The following is a 15,334-nucleotide window of genomic DNA, read 5'->3' on the forward strand; positions in this document are numbered from 1 at the left end:
TTCTAACAAATCCGTCGTTCGATATTCGAAACAAACAACGGCTCTACAGCTTTCTGGTTTCCTTAGTTCGTAAAAATCTCGGTTATTTCTAACCTCGCTTGCTCTAATAAGTATAAAACGTGTTGTTGAATCAGAATTAAAATGCATTTCGTACTGAGTTGTTGCTCTCACAAGGGTCAACACTAAAGGGGTCACAACAAATTGAAAGCCAAGCTAGATATGAATCTCAAAGTGCTTCATACATGACTGATGCAGCAAAGCAATGTGTTGGTCGTTCTTCAAACCGACAATTTTGAACGAGTTGATTTTGACTTGTCCGCTCTCGCGTCAAGAAGCCATTGCTTGACACTGGCATAGTTTTCGACCATGCCGGATTCCCAAGGAGGTAGCTTCTCTCCACTCAGATGACAAGCATGACGTAGGTCCTCGTATTCTTTTTGTTTCTCAACCTTATAATTGGTCCATTCGTGGTTTAATTCGGAAGGCATGGCCCGGACAAAGGCTGCAATAAAGGCGCAATTGTGCATGTCCACGTTGTTACGTCTCACAAAGTTTCGCAAGTTCTTCAGAGCCATCAAGGCACGCTTAATGAGCTCTTGACGTGTGCATCTCGGTTTCACTTGGGCTCCGACTCCATTTGGGGGCTCACTTTGCTTTTTGGGTGAATGCTTTTGGTATTGGTCAGTGAGATCCTTGAGAGCCATCACATAAGAAATTTTATCCCGTCTAGGGTAATGGGAAATCAACTCGAGTGCCTTACCCGTCAAGCAATTGGTCAGTTCTTGGAACAGGACAATGGAGTTGGACTTGGATGATTTCTCAAGCTCATGGACAAGTTTCAACCAAGCTTTCTTCCACTTGGCGAATTTTTCAAGCACGTTCGGATCGCTCATGTCGCCATTAAAGGGTGGAATGTTGGTCGCTGTTGGGGATGAATATGTTTGAGGCGATTCTTCGAGGGTCACGCTCTTGTTCACGGCTTTGAGAGGAATGACTCCGCGAATGACTGGTCGCATGGACCGCTCATATTCGAATTGAGCGATCAGATTGGTGAAGTTGCTCTTAATGGACGAGAATGTCTTGAACAGGGGATCCGTAGTGGGCTTGAACCATGACTGAGAGGCCTGTTGAAAGTCATGCTCAAGGGCGGGTAACCTGACAGATTCCCAGTCCTTGATGAGGAATTGAGAGTGGTGATCTTCAATCCGCGCCGAGGAGTCACTAATAGCCTTGCCTTGGAGCTTGGCGAGGATGTGCTCCAGGTATTCCTTGATCTCGCGCATCATTTGGCAATTGTCTCGGAATTTCTTTTCGAAAACGCCCCGACGGGGTATCAATTGGCTGAGCTCCTCCAACTTCAGGTCCACAAGAATCTTGATTTGGTCTGGACTGGCTCCGGGGTTCCTTTGGAGAAATTCCTCGTGCCACAAAGGTCTGAGCAGCTCCAACTCCACCTCAATGGCCGAGGGTTTTCGAGGAGGCGGCAAAGACGAAGGCGGAGGTGGAGGCGGAGAGGGAGAAGGAGAACAAGGAGGAGTCATGGACGGAGTTGTTGATACTGTTGTTGCTGTTGCGGGCTGAGTATTTCGAACCTCGACTGAGGTGTTCACTTCAGTTTCCATGGCAATTCCAGCCACGGGCAAGGACATGAAAAGCGGTGCGGATGAACCGAGAAGGTCGGGTTTGTCACTAGGTTGACTTGAAGGGTCCTTCATGGTTCGTAAATCAATGGCGTCTTTTTTCCTGAAACAAACGCCAATGCCCTAATGACACTCTTGAACATTGGCAAAGCATTGAGCCGCTCTTTGATTGTAAAAACCGCTTCTGATCATCATCTTTTGGGAGGAATAGGAAAGATACGGAAATGTATCTCTCAATATCTATCTAAACCTGATTGTCGGTAGATATGACTTCGAGAGGCAAGAAGGCCTCATATGTAGGGCTTTACCATCCCACTCACCAAGGCTAATCCCTGGATTCTGCCTGAAGCTTCGCCGGCCAAAATGTCAAACAATAAAGTAGACTAATGACACTCAAGGGATATTGAAAAGAAACAACGAAAAAGACTATTGACAATTAGAGTAGTCTGTTCTTCTGAATTACTATGCGATCACTTGATGGATCGATCTGCATGGAATCCAGGATGGGATACTTTTACCTCCTATCCAAACACAAATTCGTTATACCATCATGGTGAACTCACCTCAATGCGGTGTTCCATCGATGTAACGACCACTCTGATTGGCAACTGCACATCAACTGAATAAGTTGATTGAAACACAAGGGACAGAGAGGGCGCTCGCTCCTGGCTATAGTGGCCGAATTGTACCAACGGAAATCCGCCAAGAATTAACTTTTTATGTTTTCAGCACGCTTTAGAGAGTGTTTTGGAAAGTTTACAACTTTTTAGACATCTTGGCAACAATAATACTTAATAACACCAGGGTATCTGTTACCATAATGGAAAGTTGCTTCTCAAAAACAGCGATTCTTTACCATTACCGTCACTTTGTAGGAAAAGTTACGCTAGACCGTTACCGATAACGTTACTTTTGGAAGAAAAAAGATGGCTTAAAAGTGCAAAACACCAATTTATTCGATTTTTTCAATCAAGCATTTTGTAAATACGACATGAAAGAAATGACGAACACTCCGGGCATCAGTCGGTGCTCAATAAAAGGAACGGATTTCAGTTATAAATACTTTAGCCTAAAAGAGGAATTCGTTTCACAACTGTTACTCGCCAAAAAATGTAATGACGTTACTCGTTACAATTACTCTTTAATAAAATTTTAAATTTCCAGTGTTTCATTTTTCTGCTTCATCATAACCATATTGTGCCACATTAATGGTTTTATTTTTGTTGCCAACAGTTAAATGTAAAGTTTTCCTTACCCACATGGTATGCTAATGAGGGTTGACAATGCTGATTTGGATAACAGATGGGATAGATGGGAGGGGGCCCTCCCGAGTTCTCAAACTCTAAATCCAAAACCAGGGTAAGACTTGATCCAGAGAGTCTTGAATGCAGCTAAAATCCAACCTTCTTACTTGCAGCTTTACCAGTTTGACTCAAATATTGAAAAGTAAAATTAACAAATGTGATATATAGGGCTAGTCAAGTAAACGCGTTCATGGACTACTGACGTTATTCCATGGAGTAAAATCAAAGACAACATGCCCAGCCAAACCGCACTGTGCACGGATTGAATTTTGACATTTTTTCCATTTTACATGCTTGTATAGGCAATTAGCATTGTGGTATTGAGCCAATTTGATAATGCGTGCGTTCACTGATTAACATCAAACATGGTCATTTAGTAGCACAATGTTGGCTAAAATTTAGTTTGTTGTCCACTACAACTCCCAAGTCTCGTTGACTCTAGACCAGCTCCAAGACCACACCATTTAAGGGGTAATGGCAATTTGTCGGAGACTGCCGAAAGCGCTCAACTTTTTACTTTTTTGGATTGAATAAAATATTGTTGGTAATGGCCAATTCCTGGATTGCATTCAAGTCTTATTGCAGTTTTTCCGAATCCTCAGTGCACATTATTGTCCGAAATATTGTGGTATCGTCCGTAAATTTTAGGAGGTTGCCGGGCTTCGGCAAGGCCATGTCGCCAACGTAAATGTTGAAAAAGATTGGCTCGAGAACACTGCCTTGTGGCACTCCACAACCAACCCCCAAAGTGAGACCCATTCCAGGTTATTCGCTGGTGTCGACCTGACAACCATTCTTCAATCCCCGAGCCAACAGAGGAGTCCAAGGCCAGTACTGTCAGTTTTTTCTTGATGGTGAAGTGGTCTACGCGATCAAAAGGTTTTGAAAAGTTGAGGTAAATGGTGTCCACAGTAGGGACCTTAGAGCATCTATAGTCCACAGCCACAGCATGTCCTTGGTTTAAAGCCAAGGTTATGTAGTCATGGTGTGCTAACAAATTTGTCTGGCGAGATCTGCCCGTGCTAAATCCGTGCTGAGTGTCATCCAGCAACATGGTGTGTGGAAGGCAAGAGGTCAGTCTCGGCTTTAATAGTCCGAGTCCGATTTTGGTACTTTAGTTTTGTGATCATGAAAATGTGGCATTGCGTTGGATAGAAGCTTTGACGCAATCTTGACCACAATTATACACCAATGACGCTTTTTTTTAAGGTTTCCACCCCGTTTTTGTTTTTTTTTGTGCGGACTGCCTTACCTTCCTTATTGGAATCCCAGCAGTTCAAGACGAGAAGATTATTTATTATACTTGACTTTTATTTATATATATTATTTGATCGAACAACGAATTGGAGTTGGCTGATCTGGATAATCCTTGAATATAAGGTTGATCCGGAATTTTAGTCAAAAACTTGTCCAAGTCTGACTTAAATCTTGCTACTGGATCAACCCCTACATAAGCCCTACGAATATTTGAGGGCAGCAAATTGAACAATGAAGGAGCCCGAGAAAGAAGAGAGTTGGACTTCATTGTTTTAACTAGCCTGGATTCTCGAGGGCTTGAAGGTGCTCTCAAAACGCACATTAAGCCTCTACGGTCACTACAATTGACCCTAAATCCTGGGTTGGGACAAAGCTCATGAATGCTTTTGAAAACGTACAATATCAGATACCTTTTGTACCTTCTCTGAGTACTGTACAATCCCAACCTTTCTAACCTCTCCCAATACGAGAGCTCTCTCATATCTTCAATGTTCCTAGCAAAACATCTTTGGACCTGCTCGAGCTTTTGCAAACCTGCTGAACTAATTGGAGCCCAAATGGGAGAGGCATATTCAAGATGCGGCTGAACAATCGACTTGTACAGAGTTAGCATCGTGACACTATCTCTGGACTTAAACGTGCGATATATCCAACCACATGTTTGAAAAGCCTTACCAACTTTCAACTGGATATGCTCATCGAACTTTCCATTATCTTGGAGGACTACACCTAAATCCTTCATGGATGAGACCTGCTCAATGTCCTTACCTTCATCATCTAATAGTGGAGTGTCTAATGGCGTCGACCCAAAGGTCATTGAGCGGAATTTCATTCCATTCAAGGCCATTGTGCGTAGCTATAAGTGTAATCCAATTCATGACATAGATACAAATAGAAGACATAAAGCCACTGAATTGGTAGTCCTTTTTCAACCACCTTGACATTTTTAATGACGCCCCACCTTTGATACTTTTCTAAATAACCCAAAGAGAAAGCCTAGCCAGCCAAAGGCATGAAGAAACAGAGAAGGCCATCATTTGTTCTATAATTTTGGGTTGTCAATATCCTGAAAGTTGAAGATGGCATATTCAGCTTCATACTTGTGAACATGGCAGACATCCAAAAAAAACTAGTAGGCTTATAAAAAGGTATTTGTTTACCTCATTCATAAAAGAGAGGTCTTTAGACATGTTGGATCATGTAGTTATAGTTAATAGTTTTTGATTAGCTGTTATAGTACTCTAAAATTGTGAAGTGACAAAAATTTCATTCAAATTAGTTCACACAGAGAGTAGGTGATGCTGGCCACATTTTACAGACAGAGATTTAAACTTGGCTCGTTTCGACAAGTAACGAAATTACAGTAATTCGTTCCTTTTTTCAAAAAAGGAACTGTAATTGTATTACTTTTTAAAATTTTGTAATTGTAACGACCGAAAACTAAAAGAATTACTCATTACTCGTTCCTTTTTTGGCTTCCAGAATGATCTTTCAATTTTCTTTAATCTCGTGACTGCTGAGATTTCAACCGAAATTGCCATTTATTGCTTTTTCCATCAATAGCGTATTACGATCAAAGAAAGTCAGAGTTGAAAGTTGTGCTTGCTCTTAACTACGCTGAGGGTGACCTTGGTTTTTTAATCTGAAATTGTTCTTGCCACTTTATTGTTTACATCTTATCAATCAAAAACCGTTGGACTGAAAAGCGGATTCAGTGCAATTGTCAAGAAAAGAAAATACCTCCTTAGCTTGACTTTGAAGCATCAAATTTCTAGAGCCTCCTCATTTCCACGACTTAAGGCAAAGACTTCTCACAAGGAAGCGTTACCGACTTCACAATGTCCAATACTGGTTTTCCATCATGACTTTTGCGACATTGTTTCAAACCTTCAACAATCATTATCCCATCCAGGGTCCCAGTCTTGACTCCTCAAAGCATTATAATGCCAAGGCTCTTAAACTAAAAATGTTGGCACAAAATCTTCAAATGTTACTCATTAGGACTCCTTGAGTCAAAAATCACAATTTCATTAGAGAAGACTGGTCTTGATTGGGCCAAAACCATAAAATATTGGTGATCTAATATTTGAGTAAAAGTAATTGTAACGAGTAACGCCATTACATTTTTTCCAGTAACAGTTGTGTAACGAATTACTATTTTTGGCCAAATTAAGTGTAACTGTAATTCGTTCCTTTTATTGAGGAACGACCCTGCAACTAGAGTACCAAAATCGGACTCGAAAAGTCCGTTTGAATAGCCGTTCCATGATAGATAGATAGTGCTATTAAGTGTCATTTTTTAGCCTTTTGATGAACAACTGATTCGTTTCGAAAAACAGAAATTGAACTTCTTGATTTACGGATATCAGTCACCGTCTATAAAGGACTTGAGAGCATAATTGAAAGTACCTAACAACATTCTAGACACCGCGAGTTACTTTTTCACATGAGATGAGTGTCTGAGCGGATCGCCCAACTTTCTACGAGCACTTTTGTCCTTACAGTAAACACAGGGACGGATAACTAGTAGGATAGCAGACTTGACATTGACCCATCAGAAATCTTTAATGGAGCCATCTGGACAAGGCTTAATCCTCCAAGCTTGGCACCCAAATTCTCATATGGAAGACCACTAATCCAACAATACATCCCCGTTTGCATTGCTAGACATAATAGAGCAGGCAATAGCTGGTGTTTATTTGTGCATAACTCAGGCTTCAGCAATCTATATAATCAAAATCCCTTCTTATTCCGACTTTCCGATCCAGTAACACTGCCGGAAACAATCCATAGCCCCCTTACGCTGCACGAAATATTTTTTACTCTCTGCACTCCAGAGGGCGCTTTGTGATTCAGCCTCTACCAAATATAAGGGCGATTGGGCCAATTCCTTGTTATTGAATTATAATGCGTTTGTGTTGCTTTTGACTAATTCTATCAAAATATTATTTTCAATTAGTGCCTCGGATTACATAATGTCCGGAAAAGAAATTGCGTTCAAGGCAAGGCAAGAGCAGTTTATGTAGCAATCTACTGTGCCTTTTCCCGTTTTCTTTGGGCCGTGTGACGTTGCAAATAAGGGCCCTTATTGGCGTGACGTCAGTCCAGTTTTGGCGGGAAAGCGAAGACCGTGAGAACAGCCACAGCCAACAGTCTAACGATAATAGTCCACCTAGAATCACGTGTATTTGCATCGTCCGCGTGCAGGGATTGTGAGGTAAACTATGGAGTTGTTTTACATTTGGTCATAGGGAAATCCGGGCAAGTGAGTGACGCATGTGAACACTGTCATCAAAACCTTGAAAACAAATATTGCTCGTCTCGCTCAGCGTTGAATTTCCTGTTTTTTTTTTTAAGAATTGCCGTCATGTTCGACCATACTTACGCTGAACCTTTACCAGCTGCCACTGGAAGTCCTTCGACTGAACCAAGTGTGACAATCAAGACTGAAATGACCGAACAAGTCTTCTTGGACATCAAACCGGATATGAGGACACTCCAGCCTTCCCCCAAGCTCTCTGCTGTGGAGGTCGAGCTGCAAATGCTCGGTCCGATTTGGTACGAAGCTATCAGTGACGTCAATCAAGGGGCGAGTGACGCGCAAATCAAGACTCTATTGGATCTCAAGCTCGAACAGGCCAAGGGTATGATTCCAGTGCGATGGAAGGCGGAAAAGAAATTTAAGGACGATTGCCTTATGATCGAACAGATCAGCTCGAACCTTGACAGTGTGCTGAAGAACCTTCAAGCCAAGGATTTGAACGACCCATCGGTCAAAATCGAAGATCATCAAGCCAAACGACTCATCACGGACTGGGAAACGACGCGATATCCTGCGTTCGAGGCCAACTTTCAAGAGGCCACTCGCACGTGGTACAAGCCTGATCGAGACCCTCTCACTACCTCTTTTTCGGCGGTGATGAACAATTTTGCCAATTTGATGGCTCGATTCGAGTACGAGACTTCCATTCGACCCGTCCTTAACGGCTCCTCTCATAGACAGCTCAACGACCCAAGCGACTCCCAAATTGCCATGGCCAAAGACATGGTTACAATGGAAGATTTTCAAGTCAGGGACAAGATTACACGTTTTGAAGGTGATTTAAGCGATTCCGAAGTGATGGCGAAGTTCGCTAAGTGGAGAAAAGATTGGGAATGTCTGGTCAAAGAGATGGAGGGTCTCCCGGGATTCAGCAAGATCGCACTTTTCAGAAAGCTCAAAAAAGCCGTGTCCAACCGAGCGTTGCGAACGATTTACAGATTTTCCAGCCAACGACAAGACTCCTATGACAACGCCATGAAAGAGCTGAATAACAGGTTCGAGAATCCCATGAACATTGCGGCTTACCACATCAAACGAGGACTCACCAAACGACCCTCCAACTTGGTACAATTGGAAGCCGCTCAGGAAGCCTTAAACGCGTTGCAAGGTGTGAAAGAAGTCTTCCAGACTCAAAAAGTGGATATGTTCTACTTTGCACTGACTTGCGCGTTCACCAAATCCATGGCGCCTCATTTAGAATCCAAATGGGACCAGTTCAAGGTCCAAGAGATGCACGATTACAACAGCAAACGTGATTCTGCCCTAAAAGCTGGTGAGAACCTCCCGGAATGGCACTTTGGCATGGTCGATAATTACGAGCAGTTCAACGCGTGGCTGCGTTTGCAAGGTGCCCAACTGAAGCAACCCAAAATCGAACCCACTGGAGATAAGTCTGGAGACCACCATCGCCCCGCCAAAGAGCCCCTCACCGATATGAGTTGCTTTCTGTGTGGACCAGATAGCAATACCCATCATTTGACTCGATGTCCCCGGGGATTAGCTATGAGCATGCAAGAGTGGAAGCGAGCTTGCCGAAGACTGTCTTATTGCCACAAGTGCGGCCGACCCTCTTCACGGGATCACCACCGATGTGATATTAAATGCCGCATTTGCATGGGTAGACGAAGTGAGGTGAACCATCATGTGCTCATGTGTCCCCTCAGCAATTTCCGGACCTCGCCACTCTATGATGAAGATAATGTTAGCACTAGAATTTCGCGTCAAGAGATCAGCTACAGGAACCGGTCAGAAGCCACGCCAGGATCACCGGACCAAACTCGCTCCAGGTCCTCGTATCGGCGTGATAGCGTCCATTCCAGTGATGGAGAACATACGTCATATTATCGCTCCCGTCAGCGAAGCCCTTTGAGATCCAGCAGCTCATCCGGCTCTCGATATCATAATTGAAGAAACTCATCAAATGTTAAAATCAAGGAGGGACGAAGTTCCTGAAAAACAAAAATCAATTTCATCGCTCGTATCTTATCAATGACCCACGAAATAAAGAAAAATCAAAGCTATTTTGATCGGCTTTTGCTAAATCTACAATTGAGTTTTATTTTGCTCATCTTAAAAGTAACTGCTTCACAAATCGTGTTGGGGTTAGGCTCTGGAGAAATCAAGAGGGTTAATGCTACGTTATTGGTCAAGTATTTAACCGTTTATTTGCCAAATCGTGTTCAGTGTCACTTAATTTAGAGGATGAATTTTGACTTCATCCTCATCAAGCAAGTAGTGTGCTGTTCAAATTCCCGACAAAATATAATGTGAAATAATATTTTTCAGGTCCTCCGGAACCATTCAGATTATTGAGATGTCATAAGAATTGTTACAGTCGTTGGATAGGTTTTTGGTGGTGATATTTGTGTTGGATCTAGATCGAAGGAAATGGGGATGTTCGTGGATCCAGGACTAGAAATTGCTGACATTTGGGCAATTTCGTCCCTCTGGAATCAAGTCGTTCCACAACGATACGGCCCTCAGCCTGAAGAATTTTTTTCTCAGATCAGAGCGAGTTATCGGCAGAGAAAGATTTCTTGCCAAGTTGGTGCTAAGGTCAATCCCGTGATCAATGTGTCTAAAGTGATGTCGGTGGTCCAATCCTCAAAACCGTTTTCCAACTTAAATATTTGGATCGCGTCCCTGCGCCTCCTTCTTGTCTCAAATGTTGAAGGGCCCTTCTTGAGCAAGCTTTTCGGTGTAAATTCCCCACGCCCTTGACCATCCGTACAGCTCCACGTTGGATACTTTCGAGAAGAGAGATACCCTTCTTCAACCACGGATTCCATGCCGGCGTTGCAAATTCTAGGTGTGGGCGAACGAAGGCCGTATCCCCCTCTGTGAAAGGGGACCCAATTCGTAGCCAAAATGCTCTTTTAATCTGGCCCAACACAGAATTTGCCTTTTTTACTAGACATACTACGTGGACGGAAGGTTTCTAATTTGAGTGGATGGTTATTCCGAGATCCTTGTGGTATTTGGTCGTTATGATGGGGCAGTACGAGTGTTCAACATTTCTTGACCCGAAGTGATTATCTCGAAACTTCGTGATATTGAAATGCATTCCATTTGTCTTTGCCCGCTCGGACAAGTGTTTAATGTCCTCTTGAAGGTTTGCTTGAACGTCCCTGTTTGGTTGGATTGATCTTCCCAATTTGGTGTCGTCCACAAACATATTCAGAGAGGACGGGGCGCTTTTGACTGATGGCAGATCGGAAACTTATGGCAAAAATAGGAGGGGTCCGAGGACACTACCTTGGACTAGAGACCCTGGACAACTCCACTCCCCACTTCTTTCCAATCCGAAGGTCTTCCATTGAGGACGACTCGTTGTTGTCGCTCTATTAGCCATCGTTCAATCCATCCTAGAAGTTGTCCTTGGAATCCCAGCCGGTGTAACTTTATGTTAATAGGTCATACGGCACGAGGTCGAAAGCTTTTTGAAAGTCAAAATAGGTCAAATCTACGGGAATTCGTTCGTATACACGTTTGATGACTTGGTCGAAGAATTGAATGAGGTTTAAGGCACAACTCCTCCTTTGAAGAAAGCCGAGTTGATATCTAGGGATCGTGCAGGATGTCTGGATGGAGGAACCCTTGAATTTTTTGTTTGGGGACTGACACCAAAACTTTGCATCACCGCGCTGGTCAATGAAATAGGGCGGTAGTTATTTGTTTGTTCTCTGGATCCACTCTTAAAGATCAATGTCACATTCACCAAATTCCAGGTCTCTGGTATGTGCCCGCCATGGATGGAGGCTTGACTGGAATGGGTGCTGAAGTGGAACAAGCAGGGTTGAGGCAACAGTTCTAAGACACCAAGAAGGTATTCCGTCTGGCCTAGGAGCCGAATTCCACTTCAGATTGACCGTAGCACTTAAAGCACTTGACAGCTACAATTTCATCATCTTTCGCATGATCGTCACGAGTGATAAAATATCGGACGGTTTAGTGAGATGCAAGGGTTCTTTATTTTCCAAAGAGTTCCATGTAAAATCATTTTCTTTTCCTCAGTCGTCATCTTCGAACATTCGTCTAGAAAAGAGCAATTGGGTCATCGTGCAATTAGCGTATATTATTCATGGCATCTCTCCAATCTTGGTAGGTTATGTCAATGTTTTTGAGATAACCATAGCCCTCATCCCCCAACTCAGGTCGATTCCTAATCGCATTTTGCTTTTGAAATACTGAGGCAAAGTATGAGTTCGGCATTTGGGGCTGAGCGAGTAGACTATCTTCGATCGTATTTCCCGTCGTAACTTTTAGAGAACAATGGTTTGGGTGTGGTTCTTGGTGCTGATACATTTCTAGAACTTCTTCTTATTTCATTTGGAGTCGTTGGTCAAACCTACCTCGAACTTAATTCGCTTGTTCTTTATCGAGGATCGAAAAAATTTCTGCACTTGTTTGTAAAACATTTCTTTGTGAGCGCTTTGATATTTTTGTTTATTCTTCCATTCTCCTTTTTTACTTCTCAACAGATTCTTCCAGCCTTTAGTCATCCATGGTAGTTGCCACAGTCATAAGAAATCGATCAGGCTAGAGCTAAAAAAAGAAATTGAAGGGCAATTTACGTAGTATTGCAAGAGAAATGTGGCTTTCCATAAAGAGATCCATGGAGGTCTCAATTTAACTGGAGGTCTATCCCATTGTCGCCGTATACCCCGGTAGGCTTTGATCTCATTGGGAAACGGGGCAAAAACGATGAGTTAGGCCTTACCTTGGATCGGTTTTCACCCTCCATCCTGTTTAAGAGGTTACTGCTGATCATTTCTAGTCAATATAGTCCAATTTTCACGTATATTGTTGTTTATACTTCAAGATGATTGACATTGGAATTCCAGGATCGTGTAGTAGTTGGCCCCTTTTTCGCTCTGTAGTTAATTAAACACGTCTGATTCACTTTCAAGGAGTGCTTGGATGTTTCTGGCAACCATTCACATCAAAANGTAGTTGGCCCCTTTTTCGCTCTGTAGTTAATTAAACACGTCTGATTCACTTTCAAGGAGTGCTTGGATGTTTCTGGCAACCATTCACATCAAAAATGTTTTGGAATTTTACTCGAAATCTTGTCACTTGTAATTTTTATTCGAACAAGTCACAGTTCACGGTTCGTCCATGTTGTATCACCCATTTACATCAATTTAACTTGGACAGCTGAAAAACTTGAACAATAGGAAAAAAATCCTGGTAGACAGGAATTCCTCCAATTACTGCTTCAAACTGGCCATGTTCCTCCCTACTATTTCGAATGTCTATGGCGAGGGAATTTGCCTGGCTTGCAGAGCGTGACCATGATTTTTTCAAATTTCTGGTCGGGAGGTTGAGTTCATTGGTTTCTAAAATTTCCGTTGTACTATTAGGGTACATTTGGCGGGGTCAAATATGTCCAGTGTAACGTCGTCCATGAGAGAGCTTATCAACCCGTCGAACTGCTCTTCCTCATCTAAATTTAGGGGGAGACAAACAACCTTAAACATCTCAGAGCGTTGTAAAGGCCCATGGAATTCAAACCTTTATTTTGATCGTGAAAAATCAAACACCATGCTTATAAATTTGATGGATCTTGTGGTTTATCCTATCCTATTCTTTTCTTACCATTTCCTGCACAACCGGTTCCTTCTTCCACGTTGTTCATTCTCTCCGACCGCAGTCTGAATAAATCTCTTACATGAAACATACGGCTCCGCGCTTAATATCCTAATAAAATTGTAATATGGAGCCTTAACATTATCCCATGCTTGCTATAAATTGATCTGAAAAAAAAATCAATTTTGACCAGTTTATCCATGTGTACGCATGTTTCTAGGACTAGCCCTACATAAATTTGAGTATTTCATTTGCTTGTACAAGGTTAGAAAATTCATCTAAGCCATTTTCGGAATGCTCTTAATTGAGCAAGGTTGCGTGACTATCATGGATAAGACTTACGAAACGAAATAGGGACGCGCTTCATTGACCCTTGAGAAACTTTTTTCACACCCTTCACATTCTCAAACCAACGGGAAAGGGTTATCAATGCTTGCAATGCTTGAGATTTTACTTCCGCACTGTACTACCTAATTGCAAATAAAGCTTGCAAATAACCCAACGGCAATCTTGTAAAGAAATGTTTTACCTATCAACATCACAAAATTATATTTAGTGTTGTAAAAGTAAACTATATTAAACATTTACAGAAGGAAGCTCCTGGTAAAAGTGCCGTCAATTATAATACGTCCAAATCCCGAGGGTTGCCCTTGGCTAGCTTTCGGGGGAAAAACGAGCGGTTTTGTGGTACGTGTACCCTCTTCCGGTCAAGTCTTGGAAAATTGGTTGGATTGGGAATGCGAGTAATATTCAATATATCGGCAAAAGGCTGTCGGTAGGGTTCCATGAGAACCATCTTCTCCTTCATGTTGTAGTCATTAGATTTCACAACGTTTCTGATGGCACGGATTGCTCCACCAACCTTATCACACTCCGCCAAGAATGATTCCATGTTTTGGGCTTCTTCCTGTAAAGATAATATTTCATGACAGTTAGCTTTGCGTAGGGGGGAAAATAGAATTGAAATAAACCTTTTCTAGCTCGCAAAATCATAGCATAAAATTAAAATTGTTTTTCATGTGATTTTAGCTCAAATTCATAGCTTTAATGTCTAAAAAGGTTGAGTTTTTATTTGAGCTGCAATCACATTGTAAAGGAAAAAATCGGATATGCTAATCATAAATTTAGGTGCTAGAAAAATGTATTGCGCTTGGGTATTTTCCTCCAAATTTGAGCTAATTTTAAACGCCGTGATCAACGGCGTTTAAAATCGCTATTTCAACTTAACTTGAAAAACTCGTTGACAAATTAAGCAATGTCTTTGTTACTCGTAGACAGTGCCCACCCTGCCTTTGTTTGTTTTTGACTTGCAACTCGGACTGAAATATGAATCTTTCATCAATGACCAAATCTGCACGTGTAAGTTTAGACAAGATAGTCTCAAGGTGCAATTAGTCAGCCTAAGTTGGTATGCTGAAATAAACAATACACAAGTGAAAGCAGTTATGTTGTTTTAGTAATTGAGGTGCTATTTTGGAACTTAATGAGCAAATTTTTTATAGTTGATCGCTCGCTTCAAATTTAGAGGAATTTTTTTTCTGGCGATTTGTATTTCTCCCGCCTGCTCTTCTCAAAACAAAAATTACCTCTCCGCTTCTGGCCGGCTCCTCAATGATTATTCCAACCGCCTCCTCGGTCTCGGAACTTCTTTTAGCCGTGCTAAAATGTTCGTGTTTGAAGAGGTCATTTTCATTTGTCTGACTGATGTTTTCGCACTGAACAGGCTTCAAAGTCAACAAAGCCAATATGTGAATATGCTTGCAGATATTACTGTGGGAGTATAAAAAAAGAGATTAATTTGAAGAGAAACGAAAAAAACATATGGCAATGAAGTTTTTATCGCGCCTACCTGTAAGCATACCAGGTGCAAGTGCAAGTATATTCATGGGCACACGTCCTGTCTTTGGGGCAACTTTCGCAACGAACCAAGCAGAGTGCGGAATTGCAAGGGAATCTATTCCTTTTCATTGNTTGGCTCTCGTCCCAGAGATATCATTGATAGGGTTGGGTCTGTTGGGTCCTCGTCCATCCTGAGCTCTGTCCTGAGCTCCGTCCTGCCCTCCATCTGGTTCTCTCTCCCCGTTCACCTCATCGGAACACGTCCAGACCATGGTGAGCTTAGGCCCTTCCTCTTTCAGGAGTTTGGACATTGGTGTCAAGATTGATTACGAACTTACATCAACCGCTGGGAACCACGCACGTGGAGTAATCGGATATTCCTC

The 15,334-nt window shown here is 42.3% G+C and overlaps 3 protein-coding genes across 5 annotated transcripts; 1 reads left to right on the forward strand and 2 right to left on the reverse strand.

Moving 5' to 3' along the window:
- Positions 1-122: 122 nt before the first annotated feature.
- LOC131882681 (uncharacterized) lies at positions 123-3,066 on the reverse strand. Of its 2 annotated transcripts, none has more exons than XM_059229912.1 (2): positions 2,896-3,066; positions 123-1,743 (listed from the first exon to the last, which is right to left on the reverse strand). In XM_059229912.1, the coding sequence occupies exon 2, from the start codon at positions 1,713-1,715 to the stop codon at positions 279-281; it is 1,437 nt and encodes a 478-aa protein (XP_059085895.1). In that variant the 5' UTR covers positions 1,716-1,743; positions 2,896-3,066; the 3' UTR covers positions 123-278. The 2 variants fall into 2 exon arrangements, with proteins under 2 accessions (XP_059085895.1, XP_059085894.1); XM_059229911.1 differs by lacking the exon at positions 2,896-3,066 and adding an exon at positions 2,204-2,434.
- Positions 3,067-3,632: 566 nt separating this feature from the next.
- On the forward strand, positions 3,633-9,566 carry LOC131882680 (uncharacterized). 2 transcript variants are annotated; one of them, XM_059229909.1, is made up of 2 exons: positions 3,633-3,839; positions 7,559-9,566. In XM_059229909.1, the coding sequence occupies exons 1-2, from the start codon at positions 3,796-3,798 to the stop codon at positions 9,429-9,431; spliced, it is 1,917 nt and encodes a 638-aa protein (XP_059085892.1). In that variant the 5' UTR covers positions 3,633-3,795; the 3' UTR covers positions 9,432-9,566. The 2 variants fall into 2 exon arrangements, with proteins under 2 accessions (XP_059085892.1, XP_059085893.1); XM_059229910.1 differs by lacking the exon at positions 3,633-3,839 and adding an exon at positions 7,287-7,418.
- Positions 9,567-13,644: 4,078 nt separating this feature from the next.
- LOC131882018 (uncharacterized) lies at positions 13,645-15,082 on the reverse strand (the record flags this gene model as incomplete). Its single annotated transcript, XM_059229035.1, is given in 3 exon segments — positions 13,645-14,019; positions 14,699-14,882; positions 14,962-15,082. Coding segments are annotated over 3 exon segments (593 nt in total), but the record flags the coding sequence as incomplete, so codon positions are not given.
- Positions 15,083-15,334: the final 252 nt, after the last annotated feature.

This window comes from Tigriopus californicus, chromosome 6, assembly GCF_007210705.1.
Source record: "Tigriopus californicus strain San Diego chromosome 6, Tcal_SD_v2.1, whole genome shotgun sequence".
Taxonomy (NCBI): domain Eukaryota; kingdom Metazoa; phylum Arthropoda; class Copepoda; order Harpacticoida; family Harpacticidae; genus Tigriopus; species Tigriopus californicus.